The sequence below is a fragment of the Hippoglossus hippoglossus genome, chromosome 8, assembly GCF_009819705.1.
Source record: "Hippoglossus hippoglossus isolate fHipHip1 chromosome 8, fHipHip1.pri, whole genome shotgun sequence".
Classification (NCBI taxonomy): Eukaryota; Metazoa; Chordata; class Actinopteri; order Pleuronectiformes; family Pleuronectidae; genus Hippoglossus; species Hippoglossus hippoglossus.
The window spans coordinates 677,679-699,850 of NC_047158.1; the positions used below are offsets into that span (position 1 = coordinate 677,679).

At 42.8% G+C, this 22,172-nt stretch overlaps 1 protein-coding gene across 3 annotated transcripts in view; it reads right to left on the bottom strand.

The window, feature by feature from the left end:
• The window catches only part of smg1 (SMG1 nonsense mediated mRNA decay associated PI3K related kinase), a 79,395-nt gene that overhangs the window by 31,153 nt on the left and 26,070 nt on the right, over nt 1-22,172 (bottom strand). For 2 of the 3 annotated variants that reach the window (XM_034594499.1, XM_034594497.1), the window contains exons 16-35: nt 21,884-22,002; nt 21,689-21,776; nt 21,479-21,580; nt 21,065-21,205; nt 19,447-19,673; nt 18,600-18,799; nt 11,585-11,746; nt 11,201-11,355; nt 10,944-11,077; nt 9,805-10,113; nt 9,544-9,685; nt 9,004-9,154; nt 8,593-8,713; nt 8,120-8,365; nt 7,710-7,861; nt 6,844-6,979; nt 2,466-2,640; nt 2,162-2,300; nt 1,224-1,442; nt 957-1,137 (exon numbers count right to left, since the gene is read on the bottom strand). In XM_034594499.1, the coding sequence (XP_034450390.1) occupies nt 957-1,137; nt 1,224-1,442; nt 2,162-2,300; nt 2,466-2,640; nt 6,844-6,979; nt 7,710-7,861; nt 8,120-8,365; nt 8,593-8,713; nt 9,004-9,154; nt 9,544-9,685; nt 9,805-10,113; nt 10,944-11,077; nt 11,201-11,355; nt 11,585-11,746; nt 18,600-18,799; nt 19,447-19,673; nt 21,065-21,205; nt 21,479-21,580; nt 21,689-21,776; nt 21,884-22,002 (3,299 nt within the window). The remainder of the gene's footprint in view (nt 1-956; nt 1,138-1,223; nt 1,443-2,161; nt 2,301-2,465; nt 2,641-6,843; nt 6,980-7,709; nt 7,862-8,119; nt 8,366-8,592; nt 8,714-9,003; nt 9,155-9,543; nt 9,686-9,804; nt 10,114-10,943; nt 11,078-11,200; nt 11,356-11,584; nt 11,747-18,599; nt 18,800-19,446; nt 19,674-21,064; nt 21,206-21,478; nt 21,581-21,688; nt 21,777-21,883; nt 22,003-22,172) is intronic. The other variant, XM_034594498.1, reaches the window with a different exon arrangement.

The following is a 22,172-nucleotide window of genomic DNA, read 5'->3' on the forward strand; positions in this document are numbered from 1 at the left end:
ATGGATCTGATATATGTTCTTGCTGTTCTCATATTCCAACTCAGTTACTCAGTAGTGATTCCACTGCCTGACCACAAGCCAATCAATTCATATATAAAACTGTTCTCTTGCTCTTTTGCTGGTTATATCTACCTACTAATTCCACTATCGTCTGCCTACCTGTCTATGCACCTGAAACGCATATCTCATGAACCATATCCTTATCGACTTCATAAATGTCTATTGTAATTTTCCTAAGGAAGGGCAGTGCTGCCTTTGGTGTGTTTTGGACACTTGATGCATTCAATATTAATACAAATTGAATAAACAGTCAACAAATAAATCAGTCTGTGGACATGTTGAACATGTATTCTTCAATGTCCTTGGATAAACTACAGCAGTGGAAAGTAACTAGGTCAAAATCGGCATCACATAATTTGGATACTTTCGTTTTTTTTATTTGATCACATCGGACTACCACAGACATTCACAGGAGTCGTTGGAACTGATATCCGTCACGTCAACAACGTTAATAAAATCACACATTTTCTAAGGCTGTGAACCTGGGTCTGATTGTGTCTATTGTTTAACAGACCTCTGAAATAGTCACCATGCAATGTATGAAAAAAAAATACCAATTAAGTCAATCATTCAAATATATATGAATCCCATATGTGAATAATAATAATAATAAAGAAAATTAATTTTATGAAAAAAATTACAAAATCTTCATTGTAGATAAACCAGGTATGATAAACACAAAGCAGAGCATTACCATAGGCCAAGCAAACAGAACACTGAAAACAGGCATGTTTAGAAAGGCACTCCACTCATAAATGTACATTACTGTAACAACTATTGCAGAGGTGACTGACCATTTTCATATGAAAACTATAAATCTAAACCAATCTTTATGCACTAACGCAAAAACCTGTAAAGAATTCAGGTGTGGATGCATATTTTGCCGTGTGACATACCCCTCCAGGGAGCTGTAGGGGTAGAGGCTAAGCCGAGCTCAAGCCCTTCCCTCAGTTCACCAGCATGCTTCACCAGCAGACGAAGGAGACGCAGGGTTGCCATGACAATCACATCGTCATTGCTCTGTTTGCTGTTGTGATAGGACAGCAGGAGTTTAGGGTCATCCTCATCTATATGGACCTAAAACACAACACAGACACAATAAAGGTTGTCCTTTCAACCAATCATGGACTTCAGCGGCTGCAAACTGCGTCTCTGAATCTGACCTGTCCAGCATTCAGCTTCAGGAAGGTGAAATAGGCTTGGCAGGAGACTCGATACAGGCCAAAGATGCGGTCCACAACCCGTCTCCAAACACGGATCAGACCATCTGTGACAGGTTGGCCCACCTCCCCAAGCCAGGGACATGAAGCAGTCAGCTGCCGCCAGATTACGTCTACCATGTCGTCCTCATTGTCCTCCTGCTGTAGAGCCATGTCCTCATCCTGACACACAACAGAACAGTAGATTCAGAACAATCTGCACTGCAGTAACATATGAACATAGAGAAATGAGATACTTCAAAAAACACAATCTGGAATAGTAATTGAATTGAACACCACCAAAACACCCACTGAGTTGGGTAAGTGATATTCCAACACCCAACTATTCAAAATCCACTTAACAAAAACCTTTTCAGAGGAAACCAAGCTTGAATCATCCCTTTCCATCAACGCACATTTACTTATTGTTTATCTACACAGTAAAGGATTTAAAGGATCATGTTTAAGTTTGTTACTGTGTGACTGTCAGTTTCTGTATACCTACATTTTTTCAGGATTCATATGACCTTTGACAACTGCAATCTAATCAGTTAATCTTTAAGTCCAAGTGATAACTGATCAAAATGTGATGAAATTCCCTAAAGGGAAACCCGCTTCATTAGGCCGAAACAAGTTTTGTTTTGATCTCCAAATCAAATCATGCAGGAGTCCAAGTCAACTTTTTTACAAAATTTGAAAGGATTCCCTGGAAGTGTTCCTGAGATATTGCGGTTACAGTGACCTTGATCTTTGACAACCAAAATATAATCACTCCTAGCAATGTTAAGAAATTCAATCAAGGCGTTCTTCAGAGAATGATACAAGAATGAAATGGACAACACAAAACCATAATGCCTCTGGCCACTGGCTGTCGACGGCGTAGAGACACAAAAAATCTCTACCTGTATGCCAGTAGGACGACACATAGCCTGTCCCAGAATACCAAAGATTGTTTCCTTGTCTTCTTCGCTAGTGGTTGCTGGTAGCAGCTCTTCTACCTCCTTCTTTTCCTCTGATAAGAGAGGCAATCCTTCCCCTTGGCTGAGGAGAAAAAAAGGAGAAATAATAGACTGTTTATAGGGCTGATGAGCATGAAAATACAATATAATGGCATCTTTGAAAACAGTGTACAACCACAACACATTAACATAAGTTCAGAATGGAAGAATTGTATTACATTATACAAGAGAAGCTTCAAACTGGTACCTAGACATGTTTGCCAGTGGGTCCACTAACCTGGCATTATCCACCACCTTCCTGCCCCAGCGGTAAGCCCAGCTAGCCAGGGCTGCCCAGGACTTGGCCACCTCTGGAGCCAGGCTGGTAGAGAGCTGGTAGAGTTGGCCCAACACGAAGTCTGCCTCACCAACACCCACACTCACTGCACAGATTAACATGAAGCGAGAATCAATTGACAACTCGACTAATTCTTTTGATTGAAAAACACAGCCCTAATGTGCTAAGCAGTACAAGACTCATACATGGTAAAAAATAACATTGTTGCAGATATCCCTGGGGCCTTTTCCACCAAGCCAGTTCCAAGGCCAGTTTGGAGCCAGTGCCTAATCTGGAACCAGTTCTTTGTGTTAGACAGCCAAGAACTGGCTCTCGGACATAAAAACTGGTTCCAGAGTGGCACCTACTGGTCTAGAATTACGAACCTAACCGCCTACGTCAGAGCCTGAGTGAAGGATTATTGTGACAAACAAGACCAACCACAACTTTGTTGTGACCACTTGTAATCGGATGTCACTGTGTGAAACATGACATTTGTGTTGGTGAAGACCAAAATATGTTGTTTTTACACAGTCTGAGCCTACACATGTATCTGATGACAGTGTGTGCTTTTCAGCACGTGAGAAAGAGGAAGAGAGTGGAGAGGAGTCAGTGGGGATAAAAGAATGAATGCACAGATATGAAGAAAGATTTTAGTCATTTAAGAAAAGTTAATCATTATGTGTTGATCAGTGTTGATAATGTGGCGGTTACTTTCAAACAAATCAACGTTTAAACTGTAGAGGGTCCGAGACATAAGTCGGTGTCTGTGCGTGAGTGTCAGCGTGATAATTATTAAAATAAATCTGTTTATTTGTATAAAATTTGCAGGAGCTCAAATTAGTCATATTTAGAATAATAATAACCTACGGTTTGTTTTTTGTTAAAATACAAGCAGTGTTTTGAACAAGTTCCAAACAAGTTACTATGGATTGTCTGAGGCCTGTATACAGGGCGTTGCAATAATCCAGGCGGTAGAAAACAAAGGCATGTATTAGTTTTTCTAAGTCCGGGAGAGATAGAACCGATTTGATTTTAGAAATGTTTCGTAGGTGAAAGTAGCAGGATTTAATGTTTTGAAGTTCAGATGAGAATCGAATGTAACACCTAGATTTTTAGCTGTAGTTTTAATATTGGCTGCCAGTGGACCGAGAAATGATGGGTCTGCCTGCTAGCTGGTCGGGACCAAAGATTATTATTTCAGTTTTATTGGAATTTAACTGAAAGAAGTTAAGTGACATAAATTCCTTGATAGCAGATAGGCACTCTGTTAGGACACTCATGCGGCTGACGTTGTCTGATTCAAGAGTTTATTGTCATGTGCACACCAATTACATTTAGCAGTCACTGGCATTGAAATGTTTGGGTCACAGGCTCTCTTCTAGCAATGCTCAAAATATTACACAAGCAAAAAAAAAAATAGAATAAAAATAAATATAGAATAGATCAAAAAAATACAAATCTAAAATAAAATATATAAAAAAATATTGCAAATATGGTAAGGTGCAGAGTTGGAGGAATTATGGCAGATTGGAGGAGTTTAAAAGTCTTATGGCCTGGGGGATGAAACTGTCTCTGAGCCTGGTGGTGCGGGACCGGATGCTGCGGTACCGTCGGCCAGTTGGCAGCAGGCAGAACAGTTTATGGCTGGGGTGATCCGGTTGGCCTTCTTCCTACACCGCTGGGTGTAGAGGTCCTCCATGGATGGCAGCTCCGTCCTGGTGATGTGCTGAGCATACTTCACCACCCTCTGTAAAGCCTTACGGTTCAGGGCGGCGATCCAGCCAGTCAGGATACCCTCTAAGGTGCACCTGTAGAAATTGCAGAGAATCCTGGCATCCATGTTGAGCCTCCGCAGCCTGCGGAGGAAGAAGAGCAGCTATCTGGCCATCTTCCTGATGGAGTCTGTGTGGTTGGTCCAGGTCAGGTCAACCCAGAGGAACCCGAAGCTGCTGACTCTCTCCACTGTAGTCCCGTTGATGGAGAGGGGGGCGTGTTCTAATACTTGTCTCTTCCTGTAGTCCACGATCAGCCTCTTTTGTTTTGCCGACGTTGAGATGGGGGTTGGGGACCCTGGGGATCAGGGCTCTGACCTCCTCTCTGTAGACCATTTAATGATGGTGTTGGAGCTGTGGGTGGCCACGCAGTCATGAAAATGTCTGTGAACACATCTGCCAGCTGATCTGCACACACCTTGAGAGCTCGGCCAGGGATGCCATCAGGTGCCTTGCGTGTGTTAATCCGGTTAAGTGATCTCCACACATCTGCCCTGGATATTACAGGGGGGCAGACGTCATCGATGTATTTGCTGATGTAGCAGATGACCGCGTCCGTGTATGTGTGGATGTTGTTGTCCTGGAACACACACCACTCTGTAGTGCTGAAGCAGACCCGTAGAGCAGAGTCTGATTGGTCAGCCCAACGCTGAATGGTCCGAGTCACCGGTCTGTCACGTTTGAGTTTCTGCCTATAGGAAGGCAGCAGCAGAACTGAGACGTGATCTGATTTGCCGAATGGAGGGTGAGGGAGGGCCTTATATGCATCCCGGAAGGGATTGTAAACATGGTCGAGTGTGTTCTCACCACAAGTAGGACAGCTTATGTGTTGATGGTATCTCGGCAGGACTTTCCTCATCCTGGCGTTGTTAAAATCACCGGCCACAATAAACGCAGCCTCCGGCCGTGAGGTCTCTGTCCTGTCGATAACCGCATGCAGATCGTTCAGGGCCTGATTTGTGTCGGCATGTGGCGGAATATACACCGCTGTTATAACAGCCGATGTAAATTCCCTTGGGATATAATAAGGTCCGCATCTGATCATGAGGTGCTCCAGGTCCGGAGAACAGGCCGAAGAAATAATCTCCACATCTGAGCACCACAGATTGTTCACCATGCAGCAGACACCTCCTCCCTTGCTCTTCCCTGAGTTTATTGTCCGGTCCTGACGGTAAATGGAGACCCCCTCGGGAACAATGGCGGAGTCCGGGATCGAGGGGTCAAGCCAAGTCTCCGTGAAAACCATGACGTTACAAAACTTAATTACCGTTGAAAAACCATCCTGCTCCGAAGTGTGCCCAGCTTATTATCCAGAGACTGAACATTAGCCAGAAGAATACTTGGTAGTGGAGGCCGGTTCTCACGTTTCCTCAGCCGGACTAGGACGTCTGCCCGCGACCCTCATTTCCTTCGCAGCCTCTGTGCTCCAGGTACAACAGGTAAACATCGCCATGGGTATTCCCCTTTGTTTGCTGGTGGCGGTGAAAAGTGTTTTCCACCGTCAACCTGATATGCAGAAGTTGTTCTCTATCATAACGTATAATAGGGCTCGCTTGGTCAGTGTGCACAATGCACAATAAATAACAAAAAAAAAAGAAAAAAGAGCAGAGCTGTGGGGGAACTTGAGACACGGCAGCCTTCCTCGGCGCCATCTTACTATCAGTAAGATGTCAGTCTGGCTTGAAGGACAAGCATATTTGTGTGTCATCGGCATAGGAATTGTATGATATCCCATTAAGATGGCTGATTACATTTCCTACTGGGAGCATGTAGAGTGAAAATAGAATGGGACCAAGAATGGAACCTTGTGGCACTCCACACAACAGTGGAGCCAAGGATGAGGTGTTATTTCCAATGGAAACGGATATTTGTCTATCTGAGAGATATGACTTGAACCAACTAAGGGCAGTGCCGGATATGCTGACGCATTGCGTTAGTCTATTGATCAGAATGTTATGATCAATGGTGTCAAATGCGGCACTGAGGTCAAGGAGCAGTAATACCGTGCAATCACCAGACATTAGTAAATCGATCGTAAAATTATGGTGATATTCAAGGCAAAGCCTGTGCAAAAACATTGTGCTGCAGTAGCAGCAGCTCCTCTACAGAACATATTTTTGAACTGAAAAAGCTAAATATTGTGCATTGAACAGATGCTGTAAATATGAATTGATATTAATGTGAATATTGTGCATTGAATATAGTAAGTTGCTCTAGCCCATGAAAAAGAAAACTGGTTCTTAAGAGGTTTGCAGGTTGAACAATCTCTGAACCAGAACCAGCCCGGCACAAGCACTCAGTTTACTTTGGTGGAAAGGAGGTAGTAAGCAGAACCATGAGTGTGTGTTGTGGAATGAAACATGACGTCAGTTATTAACCTTCATTTCTAAAAAAAACAAAACTTAGATTGACATTTATGAACAAATTCAGAATCACAAAAGTGAGAGTTGTGTTCATTATGTATAAGATTTCTAGTCCTAATTTGGACATACCTGACAGATGTGTCGTATTATTCAACATCGTATTATTGTTACCTGAGGTCTCTGTGATGATGTGGGGAATGCCTTGGTCCTCGAGGGGAAGTTCGAGCAGAGCAGAGATATTCCGGCTCAGAAGTGACATGCTGCTCACAGCATTGGATGAGTTCACTGTTCCTGACTTCTTTACCACCTACACAGAAGCATAACAAGGCCTTAAATTCTATACTTTTCTTTAATAATACCATCCTGTGCATAACTAGTGTAAAGGGAGACTTGATTTAGGTAATTTACAGGTTCAACATATTTCTTTGAATGCCTAATAGAACAGGTTTACCTGCTGTAATGTTCAAAATACAACTGTTTACTGTTCACTGCTTCAGAGCCTCTTTTCACCCTCTCTCTTAGCTCTGTGACCTCCCACAAAGACCAGTCAATTCTGATTGATCAGCTGCTTAGAGAACATATCACACCCCTTACCCAGAGGCTTGCTGATGAGCTTCAAACAACCTTGTAGCCAGAGTAAAAATGGTGTCGGTTCTGATCTACCAATTTAAGTCAAAGTAAACGGAAGTCTAAGTTACATTTTAAAAGTACCGACTCTTTTCCAAAATAAAGCAAACATTGCAAATTAGGTATTACTTCTACATGTATGAAAGAGCAATGATAAAAATCGATGAAAAGGGACAATCCCAAAAAGCATAATTGGATCACTTGAAATAAGCAAAGCAGTGTGTAAAAAATATGCCAATCATTGCTTAGCATCTTTAACTCTTACAAAAAAAAAAAAAAGAGTAAAAACATTCTTCCAAGCACAAAATGCCTTATCAATGAATACTTCAGCAGCGGCATGTAGGTTACATTTTAAAATATTGAAAATTAAACCAAAGTCAAGTTGCAGTTTTACTGATTGGTAAGCATGCCTGTTTAAGCTGAGGTGTCATGTCCTTCCAGTCGGCCAACAGCCATTTGCAGAGTGTCAGCAGTGAGCGGCACGCAGCACCTTCATTCTTCTCTACATGGCAGTAGGACAGAGCAGCCCCGCTCAGCATCTCCATGGCTGTCATGGACTGTCCTGCAGAGACACAGAGGGCTTAGAAGAAGCTTAAGACTGTATCCTGAGCAACATTATAAACACACCGCAGAGATATAGCTGGTTGTGGCAACTGGCACATGGAAATTAACTTTATGCTGGTTTTAGCTGACCCTTTGGGACACATGTGCGTCTTCATAAAAGCAAGTCAGCTTTATCTTAAAAAAATTAAATCAGTCAATAAAAACTTCTATTGCTCCAATTTCAGTTCACAGCTTTTGGATGTCTCCTGCTCCTCACCTGCAGTTCTCAGGACTTTGGCTTTTTCAATCTGCAGCTCTGCTCCCCATTTTTCCCCTAGGGTGCCCTCAAGAGTAAGACGCCTGAAGGTCTGGCTCAATTCATCCTGCGGCTTCTCCTCTTGTGTTCCACCAGCGCACTGGCTAAGCAGACGGGACGCCAGGGAAATGTTACCTTTCTTCCGGGCAAATTTGACAGCTGTCAGCCAAAGCTCCACAAGATGGCCATCTATGGAGGAAGAGTAACCTGAAGAATGGAGAAATAGAGAAATCTCTGAGCTTTACAAAGACAAAGTGATTTCCTCCATAGGCCAAGATAAATCCTTGTGTGTGGTAAGGTCACAGTACGTGCGTACAGACAACTAAAAAACAGTGGATTTCGCCAGTGCAGAGGAATAAACTGGTAGCGGATGCCAACAAACAGTATGACAAATTTGATCAGCCAATACACCTACTTCAGTCTCAGATATTTACCTTTGAGTTTCTGGAGGAGCTGTCTCTGGAACGTGGTGTATCTGAGGGCCTGAAGGAAAGGCTGGATGTCCTGTTGCTTACAAGAGCTCAGAACCTCACTGCATAGAGGAATTACACAGTCCTGCAAAGAACACACCAGCTCCCAGCTTGTTTTATTTTGTCAGCACAATCATGAAGTTTACTTAGTAGCTCTTTTTGCACCCATTTAGTTTAGACTATGTCTACCTCTAAACAAGCCAACCATGGGAGACATTAATTCAACACTGTCATTACATATTTAGTGACGAATTAAGGATATGTGTTTGTGCTCTTTCTCATAATATACCTCTTTATTTTGTGATGTCACATTCTTATTGTTAATGCATTAAATTCAGATGACATAGGTCAAATGAAAAGTGTGGGTGAACATACTTCTTGTCCAGTGAGGGTGTTCTCCAGGGTGGCAGTGCAGTGCAGTTGTAGGGTGGGTAGAGTAGGCAGGGCATCAGACAGAGTGAGGGTGGACAGGCGAAGAGGACCCAAGCAGATTCGTCCAGTCTGTTTCAGGCAGCGCACCAATGTGCTACAACAAAACCAAAAGAGATTTGATATTGGTTTGACAAAAGCACGATTAACACATCTATACTTTTGTTTTCGTTTTCTGTCACGTTATGAATCTGATTTCTTACATGTTCAATTTCTTCCTTTCTTTAAGTAAAATTGTGCTTTATAGACAATAATGAAAACTTGTTATTTTTATCATGCTGACTGTAATTATTATACTGGTGGAATAGTTACAGCGGTTCTGCATGATAATTCAGATTAATGTCATATTTCCCCAACCTGAGCTAAATTTCCCAACAGTATTTACACAGCAACAATGACAAAAAGCTCTTCGTGGGTACCTGGATCCCAAAACCCTTCAGGACCTGGCAGTGGTTTCTGTTTCCAATATTTGAGGACTGTACTCACTCTGGACTGGCTGTTGTCCTCTGCTCCTGCTGTTGATTGGCTTTTGACATGGCACTTACAGCACTTCGAAGAAGCTGCACCTCAATTGCTCTCTGCAGCTCAGTTGGATCTGGACTCATGGAGGGCAGAAGCCTCTTCAAATCTGACACACACACACACACACAGTGAGTCTAACACTTTATTAAATTAAAAACATACATAATTCTAACACTCTAGTAGAAGTGAAGAAAAGTAGAAGATAGTATATAGTAAATCTGTTACCCAGCTTATCCTTGTTGCCGAGTGAACTGTAGTCCTCTCCGGGCAGCAGCTCCAATTGAGCCCCACACTGTGCCAGATCTCCCTCCTCAAAGCGGCTCAGAGCCTGGATGTAGTTGAAATCTGTCCTAAGGTTGATGCTGATGGGGTTGGGGGAGTTCTGTTTGAGGGCATTGACAGTGGCCTGCCACTCCTTAACCGAGGCCCAATCACTGAGTGCCACATAACATTGACACATTTTGTTGGCCAGGAAGTTGATCACCTCAGGAGAACACTCACTGGATTTCAGCAATACAGTCTTCCTGCTGTCACCTTCAAAAAAAGCATTTAAATTAGGACATGTACGATTCTGCAGTACATTATGAATGAACTGTTCAAACTTAGTGCAGGTTTTGAGATTTACAGGTATTTAAAACTACTTCTTAAGAATATATCAGAGCACCAAAGGAGCACGGCAAATGTAACTAAAATACAGTCGCACAAGACTAAGATAAAGAGTCCTATAAAACAACTATATGATTACACAAAAAACATGGCCATCAATTAAAAATTTAGCAAATGGCTGAACATACACGAAACTGTATGCCTCACAACTCATTAACTCCACATAAAATATTTACTGTTAATAATTATTAAACTCATTTAAACAATGTGATATGTTTGATTATGACTTTTAACAGAATCAAACTAGCTGATCTGGCTTTGCTCAGATTTGTCGAGCCTGACACTCGCTTGTTGCTGCTTGTGGTTACATTTGTTTTATATTTTTACATATTTCCTTCTGTTGAGAGCAAAACATTAGAACGTTAGAACCTGCCAACTGCTGCTGAACCAACTGATGTAATGGAGATATTAAAGATTCATTATCAAAATTTAAATAGTGCATATTTACATTGCTTTATAGATATTCATGATGAATATCACTGCTTTTTAGCAACACACGGATACATTTTAGGCTATCAATGACCTCTCTAACAGCAGTGCAAACTTTGAACACAAGCCTGTTCTCAAAGATTGATTTTTGAATTAAATAGAGATGTGTTGAGAACCTCAATTAGAATTGACATAATGACTTAGGTGCATATACAAATTGAATTAATCAAATCTTATGGCAGGTGGACTGTATTATAAGAGATGGTTACCATTGCTGCTGTGCTTGGGGCTGCTTGTGTTGCTGGAAAGTTTGAGCAGGCAGCATTCAGAGCTTTTTATGCTGCAGTCCATCCCTGTAGCCGCAGAAAGCTGATCCTGATACTCCAGAGCTGCCTTCTCAAATCTAAACAGTTATTATTTAGCAGAGGACAACCAAATAAATGAACAGATAACATGTGAATGGAAAGGATGTAGCAGAGTATTCTGCTGAGCTACAACAATGTCTGGTAAAGATGGTGTTGCTTACCGTCCCTCAGCCTGCAGAGCGACTGACGACAACCAACTCAGACTCCTGCCATTGGTGAAGAGGCTCCAGGCTGCCAGGCCCTGGATGGCCTCAGGACATCGCAACTCACACAGAGCCTCCACCAGTAATGTCAGAGGAATCTCCACCTCTGGACCCTGAAAAGCACACAAAAACATGCTTAACATGGAATGAGATGATACTGTCAAATAATGCAGTATAATTGGGTACCAATTATATACAAGAGACAGGCACATAGAGGCAACAGAGGCTCCAGCCAGTGTCCATTGCCTGCTGCTTATCAAAATGTCTGCTACACAGAACATTTGAAAGTAGAGCATACGTGAATCACTTGAAAGCTTCATGTAGCAATGTATATGTACTGACCTGGGTGCTACTGTTTTTGATCTCTGTAAGCAGGTCAAAGCCATGACGAATGGTAACTGCCGGTTGACCAGACAGGAGACCAACCCTCATCAGTGCCAAGCGAATCCTTGTCAGCCAATCTTGGCAGGTCTGACGGTTGGTGTAGAAGAATGTCCTGATACCCTTAGACATAAAAAAGAAAAGATGGATTCATCATATTATCTGGATAATACTAGTTAAGGGGGCAGTTAAACTAGTTAAGAGGGAAAGCTTGGTTTTAGAGTGCCCTGTGGACTCCACTGAAGTAGGTGAGAGGAGGATGTTAGCGAAGCTGAAATCCATCATGGACAACAGCTCTCACCCCTTTCATGAAACTGTGGCAGCCCCAAGTAGCTCTTTCAGCAGCAAACTGCTGCACCCACAGTGTAAGAAGAAACACTTCCACACTGCTGTCAGACTCTCAGTGCATACTATAGCACTAGCAGGGATACTTGTAAGTTTTCATCAGAGATGCAGCAGTAACTAGGAAGAGGATAACGGACATTTAGGCTAAAAACATGGTGCAAATGAAGCCGTTTCGAGTCTATACAGACACTTGGATGACCACGGGAACAGTATGGATGCATTTTGTGTTCTTTTCTGTGGTCGCCATTTACTTCAATTGTATTGGATTTGGCTGCAACGCTGTTTGCCCCTGAAACACCAAGAGTGTTTTCTGGACTCAAACACTTCAACCCCCCCTACATAGGCATAGTGCTGAGTAGATGAGTGAATTTTCATTATGGGTTAACCATCCCTATAAAATGATTGGGAAAATGTTCAAATCTTCAAAAACCTACAGCTCTTTGAAAGGTTTCTAGTTCTCCAAACTTTGTAAAATTTTTTGAATAATAAAGTTTTATGCATTTTCTGAGAGATGTGTGTATGTGGTGAGTCGAGTGGGTGACATAATCGCCCGGAGGGTGGCTCTTCTTCAGCTTTTTTCACTCCACACAAATTGTGTAGATAAATCGGTCCTAAATCACATAATGTGCTGACTGAAGCAATATGACATAGGGATTTTTCATAGTGACAATTAAATTAACCAGAGGAACCTTCATCAGCTCCATAAACTTTAATGTTAAAAAACTCTCCAGCTCCAAAGCAGAATCAGAAATGTGGCCGACATTAAAACTACCATCTCTTCGTCATTTTCACAGCATCTACATGAATCTAACATATCTGTGTTCAGCAAAGTTAACAGTGGAAAACCTTGTCAGTATAATGTACATTTCTTGTGTTATTGCAGTTTGTCTGAGAGCTTCCTCAGAATGATTTCTCTGTTAACAGTGCAGCTCTGAAAGGATAAGACACAGGTGCAGCCAATCACGTGGTGTAGAGAGACACACAAATACGGGCTGCACGATATTAGGAAAACATGCGATAATGTTTAATATTGCGATGACTTGCAATAAATAAACATAAACAGTCCCTGGCTACAGACACAGAGACCACGGACAGCTCCACAACTGGGAGAAGTTGCACAGCCCACCAAGTTTGGGGCAGACACCAGGGAGCCATGCACAGCTTCACTATGTCAACTCAGTGTTAATTTAGGTTTTTTCATACATGTTTGAACCCTGAAGTTTTATTTATTTTTTACAGTTTTTAGCGTCAGAAATTTATCATTCCTTTCTGTCGCCATCATTTGCGCTGTGTCAAGTCAAACAGAGAGCGCGCCCCGACATCTCCTCCAGCTCTACATTTACTACGTTTATAAAGTCTGTTGCTTTTATCCAGACTGAGTTTACACATGTCCGATAACTGTATGTATATGTGTGTGTGAGAGAGAGAGAGAGAGTGAGAGCGAGCGGCTGATGAATGCGGTGCTCTGAAGAAAGATTTAACTCATTAATATAAGTTTCAATCATTATGCAATGATTGGTGTTGATAATACATTTAACCTGTATCGAGTCAGAGACATCAGCTGAGACGCTGTTACTTTCTAGATTTTATTGTCCCCTTGGGGAAATTAGTTTTCACAGCCATTTTAGTACAGATCAACACAAATAGGCACATCTGAACACAGGTAGGACAGTAAAACACATTAAACATAAAACCATAAACCCATACATGACACATTCACCGTGACAGTTTGTTTAGTGCTGCAATGGCAGCAGGGACAAAGCTCCTGCTGAAACAGGGCCTTCTCCATTTAGGGGTTCTGTACCTCTGTCCAGATGGCAGTAATGTGAAATGGTGATTGAGAGGGTGGTCGGTGTCATTTGCTCTGGCAAATGCTAGTTGTGTGATGGCTCTTTTGTTCATGTCTGATATTTTGGGTGTGGGAAGGCTGATGATTTTGGATGCAGTGTGTGATGCCGGTGAGTTTGTTTTTGTTGGACACTGAGCAAAATGTAGTAACAGTACAGCAGTATGGGTTGGACTATGCTTTTGTAAAGCAGCAGGAGGTAAGGGGCAACAGACAGTGCTCTAAATTATTGTCGAGTCCAAGGTATTTGAAGTTGTCAACCTATTGTGTGTGTGTGGGGGGTGTGTTTGATGTACTAATGACCAGTTCCTTTGTTTTGTCAAAGTTCAGCTATAAGAAGTTGCTAATGCACCACTTTGTGAAGTGGGAAATGGAGTTATGATAGGTTCTAACAAAGCTATTGTCACTGATTAATCCTAGAAGGTGGCAGTGTCATCAGGGTTTTTTAAGTATGTGGTGATGCAAACTATGCAATTTCCGCCGCAAACTAAAAACACACCTCTTCCGACTATACCTTGAATAACATTTTTAAACTAACAATTTAGTAGCACTTAAATGGCACTTACTTATAGCACTTTGTAGTTTTGCTTTTTTGAAGAAATTGTACTTTCTCGATTCTTGTTGTTCTGGGTTTGTACCCTCATGGTTGAATGAACTTATTGTAAGTCGCTTTGGATAAAAGCGTCAGCTAAATGAAATGTGATGGGTGAGGGGCTGGTGCAGTCGTTGGTGTAGAGTGTGTAGAGGCCTGTGGTCTGTTGTTGAGGAAGTTGTGGATCCAGTGGATGAAAAGTGGAAGGATATTGAGGTGGTGAATTTTTTCAGATCATCTGGTGGCATGGATTGTATTGAATGCGGAGCTAAAATTTATGAAACGGATCGTAGTGAAATTGCCTTGTGACTCCAGGTGTTGGAAAAGGAAGTGGAGGAAGCATGGCACAGTGTCCTCTGTCCCTCTTTTGGCCCTGTAGGGCGAACTGGAGGGGGTCCAGCTGTTATTGACGTAGATGCAGACCCCACTGCCTCTTTATTTGCCTGACTGCCTGGTTCTGTCTGCCTGCAACATGGTGAAATGATCGAAATTGACCTCGGAATCTGAGCAGGCCTCATGGAGCCAGCTTTCAGGCAGGGCGATGATGCAGGGATCTCTGAAGGCTCTATCCCCCTGACACTTGGCATGCAATAAGTCCATTATATTCCGGACGGAACATACATTTGCCAGTATGATGGAAGACGGAGGGGATCTGAGAAGAAGCTTCCTCAGTCTGGTGAGTACACCTCCTCACTTCCCTCTCTTATGTGGTAGGATCAGCAATTTGGGAATACTTGCTGATTTTGTGTTGCAGAAGAATAGTACAAATAGTAGCTGGAGAAGACCGCTTGGCTATATGTGAGTGGTCTGTAGCCGTTAACCTCTGGTTGCAGCAGTGCTGAGCTGTTACTGATGATCCAAAGGACCATAGGTGTAATCATGGGCATCGCCTGGCTTGGGCATCCAGGACTGTAGCCCCGGACGCGTTTTCTTTAGCCCGGTGTCATTTTCAGTCGCAACTTTCACCAGTACGTCACTTCGCAATTGAATAATTTTCAGTCCCTACTTTCACCAGTATGTCACTTCGCAATTGAACATCAACCAGCAGTGAATGCGCCTGGTCACACTGGCAGCGTGATGCAGATCATCTTGGTTTTCATTTCAGTGCCCAAGTAATCAGATTAGAGCGTCCAAACTGAAGGTGTGAGCAGCGCGGCTCAGTCGCTGCTGTGTTGTCATCGTTGTGAATGCGTCTGAGCAGAAATTCTCCTACTAAAGTTTTTGCACCATTTTGGTGGGGGGGGGGGGTTCATACTACTAGACTGCTTGGATTTAGGCTGAGTACATTAAGCACAAACAGTAAGCTTCTTTGCTAGAATACTACTGTATCTGCTGTCGTAGGTTAACTAGCTTGGGCCGTTTTTTCTTACAAGCACTCGAGCGTGCTACTTTTAATCAACTCTCCTCCTATCTTCACCATAACAACCTTCTTGATCCTCACCAGACTGGTTTCAAGGCAGGCCCCTCAACTTAGACTGCCTTCCTTGCTGTCTCTGAGCAACTTCACACTGCTAGAGCAGCCTCTCTCGCCTCTGTCCTCATCCTTCTAGACCTTTCTGCTGCATTTGACATGGTGAATCACCAAATATTAATTTCCTCCCTTTGGGATCTGGGTATCTCAGGCTCTGCACTCTTCCTGCTCTCAACCTACCTCAAAGACTGCACTTAACAGGTTACTTGGAGAGGATCTGTGTCCGAACCTTGTCCTCTCACTCATGGGGTTCCTCAAGGTTCCGTCCTGGGTCCACTCCTTTTCACTCTGTACACCAACTCTCTCGGCTTTGTCATTCACTCAGATGGCTTTTCCTACCACAGCTACGCAGATGACACCCAACAAATTCTTTCTTTTCCCCAATCTGAAACGCAGGTAGCAGCACAAATCTCTGCCTGTCTGACTGACATCTCTCAGTGGATGTCCGCACACCACCTGAAAATCAACCTTGACAAGACCAAACTACTTTTCCTTCTAGGGAAAGGCTCTTCCACCATCGACAACTCCGTGGTAGCCCCAACCCAGACCGCAAGGAACCTGGGTGGGACACTCAACAGTCAACTCTCCCTTACCGCCAACATCACTGCAACAACCCGCTCATGTAGATACATGCTGTACAACATCAGTAGAATACGTCCCCTTCTCACTCAGAAGGCGGCGCAGGTTCTGGTCCAGGCTCTGGTCATATCACGCCTAGACTACTGCAACTCCCTCCTGGCTGGTCTGCCTGCTAGTGCCATCCGACCTATGTAGCTCATCCAGAATGCAGCAGCTTGACTATTCTTCAACCTACCTAAGTTCACTCACACTACACTGCTCCTCCGCTCCCTTCACTGGTTACTAGTGGCTGCTCACATTTGCTTCAACACACTAGTACTTGCGTACCTTGCTGCGAACAGATCGAGCACAGTCTACATCCAGGACATGGTCAAACCTTACACCCCAGCCTGCCCACTCCGCATCTGCCAATCCCTCACTGCGAGGGAAAACTAGCGACTTAACCTTAGAGTCCGTCATCGCGACGACAATGTATGGCGAGAATATGAGGCACTTGCAGCCAGCGCTAGTGAGGAAACAAAAGGTCAAATAGAGTGTCGGTGCAGCAGTGCCGCGAGGGGAAGCAGAATCAGAGCCATGCTCGCCGCCGGCTTCAGCTTGGTGTGTTAGGCAGGAGCAGGACCGGGCCCCGACTGGGCCAGCAGACACTCAATTAGAGCCATCTTTCTCTCTGCGTGCCTCTGGCGAGCCTCCAGCCACCGTCTGCTTTCCGCTGCCTGCTCCCAGTCCTCCGCGGACCGTACCAGCACCATCTCCGCTTGCCAGTCCGCATCTCTTGCGGCGTGGAGCCCCACATTGGGCACCACTGTGTCAATTACTTACTATATTTTGCAATTTTACCCTCAGGTGTGCATAAACTACAGGCTATGAACTTCTTTTTAAGAAACGTGAAATTATTGTGTGAAGCATGTAATATCGGTTATCATATCGGCCGGAAAAATCCATATCGTGCAAATATATTGTGTATTGTAAACTGTCCAGCCTGATACAGTAATCATGTATCTTATGTAGTAGGGCTGCACGATATATCTAAAATCTATCGTCATCGCCATATCAACGTGCACGATAAATATATATCGCAAAAGACTGCGATAAATACCTAGTAGAGGTCAAAACATGGATGAAAAGACTCCAAATTAACACTGTAAGTGAGCTTAGTGGAGCTGTGCATGGCTCCCTGGTGTCTGCACCCTACTTGGTGGATGCAAAACTAGATGAGGGTGACACCCAAATGGCATTAAATTAAATTTGACGCTGACACGAATGCTAACAGTCAGACAAGAAGACTGACTGTGTCTTTAACTTCAACTAATATTCATCTATTTTCAACAATTTTTCTTATAACTATTTCAGCTAATCCTACATTCAAAAAAGAAATATATATATATATATATTTATATATTGTAATGGAGTGGCCAGCGCAGTCACCAGATCTCAACCCCATTGAGCTGTTGTGGGAGCAGCTTGACCGTATGGTACGCAAGAAGTGCCCATCAAGCCAATCCAACTTGTGGGAGGTGCTTCAGGAAGCATGGGGTGAAATCTCTACAAATTACCTCAACAAATTAACAGCTAGAATGCCAAAGGTCTGCAATGCTGTAATTGCTGCAAATGGAGCATTCTTTGACGAAAGCAAAGTTTGAAGAACAAAATTAATATTTCAAATAAAAATCATTATTTCTAACCTTGTCAATGTCTTGACTATATTTTCTATTCATTCTGCAACTCATTTGATAAATAAAAGTGTGAGTTTTCATGGAAAACACGAAATTGTCTGGGTGACCCCAAACTTTTGAACGGTAGTGCATGTACCCATTTTCAGCTTTCTTCAGCACAGTCTATCAGCCCTCAGCATTCTCACTGCATTTTTATGCTACAATATTATTCCACATATATCACATATTATTGTGATAATTCACTAATATACATGTACAGTAATTAATTTATTTTAAATTTTGTTGCCGTTTTCATTCTTTTGTCTACCTCGTTCTTACGATCTGCTGCTGTAACAAGTGAATTTCCCCGGTTTGGGATCATTCTTACCCCATCTTATTTCCCCTGGTCTCAGCACTCCTTCATTGTCATAATGTTAGATGCTCAAATTATCAACTAGTTGTGGGGACCTATACTTTTACTTGCATACCTTTGGTGGGGCAGTGAGAGCATTGGCACAGCCCTCATAAGCATTGTACATGAGCTTCTCCAGGTTCTCCAGGTACTGAAGCAGCAATGCGAGGCGTAACTGATTGGAGTGGTGACCATCGCCATCACTTCCGGCAGCAGCCCATGCTCCAATGTCCTGCTCTGGGTTCAGACTGTGGGCAGCCAGGCTCCGGACCATACCTGAAACCCAGAGATGCAGAAGAAAAACAAGGTAATGAAAGTCAGCAATGTTGGCTTATGTTTTACTTATGTTTGTTTTGGTGTATTAGACATGCAATCAATGCTAATGCAAACAACTTAAACATTTCAGGAATGGGTCTGTGACAGCTAAATGTGGTCTATTTGCAACCAGTACTGGTTATTAAAATGCACAGTATATCATGTAGAAAAATATTTCAGAATTGAATTATGTCTGTGGGACAGTAGTTACTTTGGCTGTATAGTTTGCTTTGAGTGCCAAGAGGCTCCAAATGTTTTCTTTACAGATTTATTTAAATGCTGGTTTACAACCTTATATAATTGTGCAACAGAATGTAGCACAACAGCAGATAAATTGAGAATAAAACAATTTATTGCAGGGCTGTTGTACAAAATCTAGTGGACTTTTTGTCTTAGGACAAAGACCACAACAAAGTCAAAAAATTGCTAATAAAATTCAAACTAGACCACAGCAAATGCATTCTGAAGGGTCCCCATATTGAAAACAATGCATAACGGTATGCTACGATGTCCACTATTTAATCTTACAAAAAAGTGGCAGAAGAGGCTTAAAACCCAGGTGAAATTTTCTATTCATTAAGAACACAAATTGGATCTTGTCCCTGTACCTTCAATGGTCTGAAATGTGTCCTGAGCTCGGCCCAGCGGCGTTCGAAGTTTAGAAAGTACAGTGAACTGCGCAGCCTCCCACACTGCCCATTGCCACAGCACCACCTCAGATTTCAGCATTGCCCGTGGCACTACACCTGGCCTACTGCCATTCACACTTCCTCGGGCATCCCGTTTCTCAAGCCGTTGACAGCTGTAGTATAGACGTTCCATCCAGGGATCTTTCCTGAGAGGAAACAAATGTGAAGCTTAGAGTCGTATTACAGTGATGCCTGATAGTCATTATGAGGTAGGCAGAGTGGGGTACAGACTGACGGGATAATAATATTCTGTAATAGTGCACAGACATACAAACACACACCCAAGGTAAATGTAGGGCCATTTATCTGCAGAAGGACTAGCTAGAATATATTACCATGACACACTTGAGCCATTTTCAGACATGTCCTCCAGAGGAACTCCAAAGATTTGGGTCTGGACTTTCTCCTGAGTTTTCCTTTCACTCAAAACTTGTTTACAATAGCAACAAATCAGCCGCAGGATTCAGGCAAGGGGTGGTACAGCAGGCAGAGACATGAGGTAATGAATCAACTCCGCAGAGAGCACAGCGTTGACCCTTATCACCAAAAACTCTCCCTCTTGACATCTTTGTCGGTATCTATACAAAGGGGCCAGGCAGAAAAAGTCTGCAGAAAGTCCAGGGGCTCTTACTTGAACATTTCACGTATATACCTCCTTCGGAGAAAATACAAAGGATCTCCGGAGCTCAGTGCACGTCTGAACGCAGCTTTATTCAGAACTAGCTATTGAACCCTACTAGGGATGTTGGGAATAACTGATTTTACCATAACCGCAGTTTCATAACCGTAAGAATTGTAAAAACGACGATATCCAACTATGGTGTCCTGCCTCTCGCGGGTCAGGTAATTTGTATTTGTATTTTTTTACTCTCGGTTTCTAACCAGCAGCTGACATGTTGATACACACTCACTCACCCCTTACTCTATAGTATTGATAATCGTGAAAACCTTGAAAATGTGATATTTCCTCTGACAATAATCGTGGCACCAAAATTTCATATCGTGACATCCCTGCACCCTAAATATCACATCTATCTTTTCTGTCTACTATGAAACTTTGTGTTTAATACTCTAATTTCACTAACAGATTAGACCAGAATTGCCGCCCTGTGATTGTATGTCTCCACCAACCAGTTTCAGTCTGCATACGTTCTTCATTTGAGGTCACTGTAACCTTTACATTCGACCACTGAAATCGATTCTAATCCAAATTCGAAACGATTCCCCCAAGACGTTCTTTAGATAGCATGGCAAAACTGAGTTTTCTGAGGTCATGGTAACCTATGACCACCAAATACTAATCAGTTCATCCTTGAGTCAAACTAAACATATTTATCAAATTTGAAGAAACTCTCTAAAGGTCATGAGACATGTTCACAAGAATGGGATGGACGGACAACCTGAAAACAATGACCACTGGCTTTCTAACAATGTTTCAGATTTAGAGAAGTAAATGTCAATTGAAGATATTATTACTAAAAAAATCTTTGTCTATTGATAAAGAATCTATTGATTCCGGTGTCACTGTGACATGTACCCTCCACGGTGCAGAACCCCATATAGGATGAAGCTGATGAGGTCGCTGAAGTCCTGGGGGTGGAAGGTGCTGCTTGGTGCTTGGCTCATGTGCTGGCGGATTGCCAGTGAAATTTCCCTCATCTCAGATTGGCTGTGGTTACTGTGAACAAATAAAACAATACACCTCTCAATAATAAGGAATTAATGTACTGAAGTCGACAATGTGTTAAACCAGTATAAACAGATTCAGAATCTGAAATATGTCAGGACGACTGACTTCTTTCACAATGTCTGTCTTCTTTCAGTTTGACATTTCTATTCAATAGACCCGATTAGTATGCCCAAATGTGAATAGTATGTACTGTGTAAAGATATTATGTACAGTCAGAGGTGTTCTAAGGGCAACAGATCCTTTCTACAGTAGAGGTCTTACCTAAGAGCTACATCAAGGGGGATTGTCCTGAGCAGCTTTCCATAGGCCTGCCTCACCCTAACAGCTGAGTGGACCAACTGCACTCTGCACACATCCACACACCTAATGGATGGATGAACACACACACACACACAAATGTTAAAAACAGGCATGTGTCATTATAGTTTTATCACGTCCAAAAGGCTGTTGAAACGTGTGTGAGACATTCACCTCTGCAGCATCTCAGTGGACAGAGACGAAGAAAGGACCTGTAAACTGTGGCACGTCTGAAGGCAAATACTTTGGTCTTCGTTAAGAGCTATCGAGAGGAGAAAAAAGGGGTGAAACTGATGAATAAAAGGATACATTTGAAGTTGACTTGACTTGAAAATTCGATGTTGGAAAGAGCGGACATATTGTGCTCACCGTTAGCCAGTAGGCCCCTGCAGAACTTGTTGAAGGAGGGCAGGGAGAAAAGGGGGCTGTAAATGTCTGACTTCTTCATCAGCACAGAGATTTCCTGAGCCCAGGTCAGCAGTAGCCTCCTAACACACAAACACAAAAGTGTCACAGCAACTGTATCCTGCCACCTTTGGGTCTTGCTCAAATCTAGTTTTGCTGAAGAAATGTTGTCACACATTCATAGGTCGTGGCCCTTTTATGTAAATTTCACAATTCACAATGTTACCAAGATGTTTGAATAGCACTTTTTCAT